Source organism: Vidua macroura, chromosome 1, assembly GCF_024509145.1.
Source record: "Vidua macroura isolate BioBank_ID:100142 chromosome 1, ASM2450914v1, whole genome shotgun sequence".
In the NCBI taxonomy this organism is placed as follows: domain Eukaryota; kingdom Metazoa; phylum Chordata; class Aves; order Passeriformes; family Viduidae; genus Vidua; species Vidua macroura.
Genome location: NC_071571.1, coordinates 49,437,383 through 49,443,382, shown reverse-complemented (window position 1 = coordinate 49,443,382; position 6,000 = coordinate 49,437,383). Strand labels below are relative to the sequence as shown.

The following is a 6,000-nucleotide window of genomic DNA, read 5'->3' as shown; positions in this document are numbered from 1 at the left end:
TCAAATGACTGCAATGACCTATCTTCACAGGATATTAAAAGGAACATATAGAAACTCTGTCTGAAAGAACAGCAACTTATAACTGTCCTATTTTTGCTATCTTTATGCTAATCCATTAGAGAAACCACCTCCAGCAGGAACATAAGGCATGACTAATCATTTCTTCAATTTAACTGAGCTATTATCTACTTATAGGAAATGAAGGCAAAAAGCAATGCAGTGAATCTGATCAACTGGCTGCTGTGGAAATAATTTTCTTTTGAAATTCTTACATTCTGATGTGTTCATGTAATATGAATGGATTCTACCTGTTTACAAAGATAGCAAACCAATCTCTGCTGGAAACATAACTAGTCTATCATAAGTAAAATATTCATTTAAATATATTGCATTGAGATTTTTAATACATGGGATATCTTCACTTGAAACATTTAAAGACTGCTTAAAAGCAAAACTGATGAACAAACTTTGGGAAAATATCTTCCTCCCCCCTACCTGGAGCAAAATTTTTCAGTCATATAGGGAATAAAAACTGTATCTTTTGTTTACATGTAAAAAAACTAGGTTTCATACAGAATATATACTGTATGTTTCAATAACTTATATTTTCAGTATGAAATAGCATCTTCAAAAAGATGACAAGTAACAGCCATCTTACAATGGTTCTCTGAAAATAAATATTACCTATACAAAATGCAGGAATAATGTACAGGGCTATTAAGCTTAGAATTAATGCAATTTTTTTGAAGTGACCTTTTGTATAATTAAAATGTAAAAACTACAAGACTGCAGACTGAAAAATATTTTTAAATATTAAAAAAATAAAATGTAAATGATGTATAATGTACAAATAAATGAAATAATAAGCAAAAAAATCTGCCTAGATGAAGGAAACTGTGTTCATAAAGATTCTATTCAATTTTTTAAAAAACTGTCTAATATACTATATTCACAGCATGTTCTCAAATGCCAAGTCAGATTTAGTAACAAAACTATATAAAGAAACATCATTTGGATGCACAAAACATGAAGATTAAGATAAATCTTTTTTAACCAATATTGTATGAATCACATTTCTAATTTTTCTTATAGCATGTGATCAAATAAAACAGAAAAAACAGAATGTATACATTGCTAATCTTTTATGTAATGTTATGTACATTTTATTGCCAGTATATGCACAATGGTAAGCATAGAACTATAAATACACAATGTAATTAAACAGTAGAAAACAACAAGGATGTTACATGTAACAAAGGAAGAAGGAGGAGATACTATTTTCTTCATGTAGCTGCTAAAAAGGGCTAGCGACAAGTTATGACAGTTTTGGGTTTAAGTCTTTACATATATTTCTACAACTTTTCCTCCAAATAAATCTCTGCAATGGCATTGCTTCTTTAATAACCACATCTTAGCTCTTTCTATTGTATTCACTTCAAACTAAAGTAAAAACAACCTTTCATGTTAACTACAAGCATCTGACTTAATATTTTATTCAGTTTTGCTTTTCAGGGTTCCTAGCAGGTAAAGTGTGTAAGTAGTTTCTTATGATATTTGGCTGCAATGTTGAAGAATAGAGTTTTAAATAGACATTAAGTGATAATTTGGAAAAAAAATAAAGATTTTTCTGTAGATAGTTCTTTTAATGGGTGCTATATGCAGCAGCTCAGTCAAAAAAATTAGTCACCCTGAAGAGGTAGAGAGAATTTTAGCCTAGCACAGATCATCATCCTTGGCACCACTATTTTCTCTCTTATCAGGATACACTTTCTACAACAAGACAAAATCACAGTCAAAGGGAAAATAATGTCAGGGAAAAAAAGTTCCACTATTCCTGGGAAGGGCACTGCTTCATCCCATTTCTCAATTAGCTTGCTGCTTATATAAAAAAAAAAGGAGAGAAAAGGAAAAAAAAAGGAAAAAACAACATTTAGGGACACATTTACTTATCTTTGTTCTCTTTCCATTATCAACTTCATAAATACAAAGAACCATTTATTCACAATATACTAACTCTTTTTCAAAAATGGAAAAACAAACCCTTGAAACATTTCCACACCTTAATCCAGATGGGTCTTGAGGATGCTATTCAAGAAAACCATGCAAATAATTTGGTGCAGCTTTTCCTACTCATCCAAAATATATCATTTTCTTTAAATTAAAAGGTGGTGAGATCCATAGCATTTGTGATTATTCCCCCCTCCCCCCATTTAAATTCAATGCAGAAAATCTTGGTGCTTTTCAGAAGGTAAGGAATAAATAGTTTTCTGCACTGTTGTCTTAAGATCCCATGTGAGTTACAATACAAGACTACTTGTTCCAGCAATTAGGTTGAGAGGAAACATTCTAGTGATAAAGATAAATACATACTGAGCATGCTTGGGCAGAGCACTCCATTCTGAAGCATCCTGCTTGAAGAACGGAAGGTGACAAGGATGGTTCACGTCCATCAAGTGACCATGAACTCTGCTGCTCACCAGCAGGCTGCCACACTGTCACCAGCTCGGCAGTGCTGCCCTGGCAGGGCTGTCTCCCACATTAAGAGGTACTGGTTGTACCAGTCCTCTGCTGTGCACACTAAATTCTTATTTATGCAACAAACATACAACCAATGAACAATATCACTGTGACAGAACTGGATCAATCCAGCTTTCTTTTTATAGGCATATTTCTCAATCTCCAGAATATCCCAAACAAGCTGTAAATAAAATGATGAACCACCAGCACAGTGAACAAGTCTCACTGCAGTTCAGACTAGTTCAGCCTTGTTTCACATCACTTCTTGTTTCTAGCGAAGGACATGATATTCAAACAAAACAGCAATAAAAAAAGTAATGTTATCTGCAGATGAAGAAAAGCAACAGAATTTATATTTTAACTTCTGAAGCTTAAAGCACACCTTTTTAATTAGCATTAATTTTTTTTTTTTTTTTTAATACAGTAACACTGGCAAAAGTTAATGGGAAGACACAGTGGATTATGAACAGGGTAACTGATGGATAAGATTATTTTAAAATTTTATTCTGCTTTGATCAACAGATCAAAAAACAGTTAATACTGTTTTTCCTTAGATTTGGAATAATTCTATTGCAACAGTCTCATGCAGGCTGAGGACAGCCACTGGTTAAAGAAAAAAAAATAAACAAAACCCCAAACAAAAGAAAAATAACAAAAGAAAGGGGAAAAAAAAAGAAAAAAGAAAAAAGTTCCAGAAGTTGCAAGTAAGGATTTTCCTTTCACTGAAGAGGGCCTTGCCCTTGCTTAGGAGACCTGGTTAACTCTTGTCAGCTTCATTAGCTTTGTCCAGACATATCTGCTGCTGTATCCCCTGCTCCAGAGCCTGTTTGTGCACGTTTGATGTAAAGGTTCAATAATTTCATCTGCAAATTTAAGCCAGAAATTAACTCTGTTTAGTATTTGCAAACTGTACAGTCTGACTACAGGAATGGTACAACAAAATAGACATTAATCCTTTTTCTTTTCCCTAAAAGCAAAATTGTACTTTACACATTTATTCAAAAGGAACATACATGCCAATGAAAACATCAAATACAAGTAAAATTTGTCAGTAAAAACTGCTCAAGCTTCTCTAAGGATGTAAAGAATATGATATAAAGTAGCTAGATTAAGATAGATGGAGTATTTTCCTCCAATTATAATGCTTTTCTAAATATAGTAGTGGTTTGGGTTTCTTTATCTTTTAAGTTACTGCTGAGGTTTAAGCCTCTAGTCAGAGTTGCTGATGCTGGTATTTACTGAAGATTCCAATATTGTCTAGAGTCACTTTAAATACAATCACAGACACAAAATTAATTGTCTTGTTTTACTCCCAAGGACAATGAGATTCACAACTAAAATATAGCTGTTAACATGCAAAAAGCTGCATGAAAAAGATGTCAATGAAGTCATAAATATCCTGAAACAAAAAGGACCACAGACTGGTTCTTATTATTTCAAATTAGAGGTATTGGAAAGACTGGCGAAAGCAAAATAACAAGGAGGAAGAATAAATGAAACTGGTGTATGTAACATGGTTGTACTATGTTCCTTGTTTTTCAATCAGGACTTGCATGAAAACTAAGACAAGAAACACTGATAGGAAAACCCTGCTGAATACAGCAATTATCACTGCTACCAGCATACAAGGAACTGACTGCATCAAAAAGATGTAAGAAACACAGCTTAGTAATTATGTTTATGCAAAACTTTGCACACTTGCATAAAAAAGACCTGTGGACTCTCAGTTTTGAATATTTTACAGCAAAGCTGTATTAATACAACCGATAGTCTCTTTCAAGCATACGCTTCTTTGAAACTTTCTGGCAACAGCAACCAAAATGCAAACTCACAGATGCAATTATGAGCCAAGATTTCTTTAAACGGTATCTTCTACTTACTTTACTGCCAGTGAGTTGACTGAGATGTGGTTTTAGTTCATCACCAATTACTGCATGAATGGCTACAAGGCAGAAAACACATGCCTTACGAACGCTGCTCTCTGAATTATCATAACCCTAGAAAGCAATAAAATTCAACTTAATACCTTATCAGTTAATGATTAAAAGCCCCTGAAAGCTATTTACTGTAATAAATACATTGAAGTCTATGGTAAATTAATGCCAGCGTAGCCCAACAAAGCATTCCAATGAAAAAACAAACACACAAATACAGAGCATGCAGTTAAAAAGCAGGCTGCATAATAATAACCGTTGACAATCATTTTCCAGAATGAATTTAAAACCCACACAGTCCTGTTCATAAGTTACACTGAAAACAGAGCTCTGCCATGCAACAGGTGAGCACATAAGAGAACTTTTCTAGATTATAGAGGTATTTACTTAAAGCAAAAGACCATTCATAATTTAAGAGCTTTCTGACTCTGAATGAAGAACTCTCTTAACAGCTAAAGACACTTTTGTTAACCCCCATCTCATTCTTCAATGATTTTTGGTTTTTTTGCCATTTTTCAATCACTCCATGCCTGGCTGTCTTCACTCAGACTCCCTTCCCAGAGGGCCCCTTCTCTGCTTCTACTTCCCTGCAGATCTATGACTGGATCACACTCATTAAAGACAGAAATCTGCAGACTGCAGCTGCCAACTCTAAAGAGTCTTGATCAATGAAGGAAATGAATGTATTCTGGCTCTCAATATGATAAAAATGTGGTAAAAATTTCAGTTTTAAAGACAAAGGAAGAGAAAACTTGGATATTCTTCTCCTTTTATTTAACTTTATAAAACTGCTTCTTTCCTCTTGCCTTCCAAAAGCCCCAGCTGATAAAAACCTACAATTATACACAAATAAAACATGGACAATTCCACATCAAGTTATGTAACTTGGAAAAAGGTACAAACATCAAAGAACTATCTTAGAACTGAAGTATCTACCAAGCTTACCGATAACCAGGACTTTATAGCCTACTGACTGAGATTTCCTGAGTCCTAATCATGATTATAATTTAGCTACCTGCTAATCAAAGAGATTGTTCCCACTATTGAAAGTATTTTGGCCATCAACAATCAGACAAGTGAAATCCTTCATAAGAACCAAGTGGCACTATTTTTATAAAGTCTCTGCAATTTGTGTGTATACAGTTTCTTTTTATTAGTCTGTTTTGTTTCTTCTTTCTTCTCTCCTTACCTGTATTAGACCTGGCACAATCTCTGGTAAAAGCTGAGTAAGGGTTTCTTTAGATACTCTTTCTATAACTTTTGTCTGCATTTTGATTGCAGCCAGATTAATGGGGTAATCTGCAGTTTGGATAATTGGACAGAGAACTTTGATGCACTGATCTGGGCTAATGGAAGTGGCCAGCATGGAAGCAGCTTCTTCAGCAGATCTCACCACCTATTGAAAGAAAAAGACACAGAAAAGTGATTTATATTAGACTCTTACTCTGTGGTCTGCTTTCTGATAATAATGGTCTTGAGCATAAAAATTTTCTATCAAGACCTCTGCAATATTATAGAAATATGTAAAGAGTCCAGCTGTTGGACATTA

General features: G+C 34.0%; 1 protein-coding gene across 11 annotated transcripts in view; it reads right to left on the bottom strand.

The window, feature by feature from the left end:
* Nucleotides 1-1,127: 1,127 nt before the first annotated feature.
* Nucleotides 1,128-6,000, bottom strand: part of CLASP2 (cytoplasmic linker associated protein 2) — a 144,892-nt gene continuing 140,019 nt past the window's right edge. For all 11 annotated transcript variants that reach the window (XM_053970743.1, XM_053970750.1, XM_053970759.1 and 8 more), the window contains 3 exons: nt 5,641-5,847; nt 4,398-4,514; nt 1,128-3,380 (listed from right to left, as the gene is read on the bottom strand). In XM_053970743.1, coding sequence (XP_053826718.1) covers nt 3,294-3,380; nt 4,398-4,514; nt 5,641-5,847 — 411 coding nt within the window. In that variant the 3' untranslated portion in view covers nt 1,128-3,293. The remainder of the gene's footprint in view (nt 3,381-4,397; nt 4,515-5,640; nt 5,848-6,000) is intronic.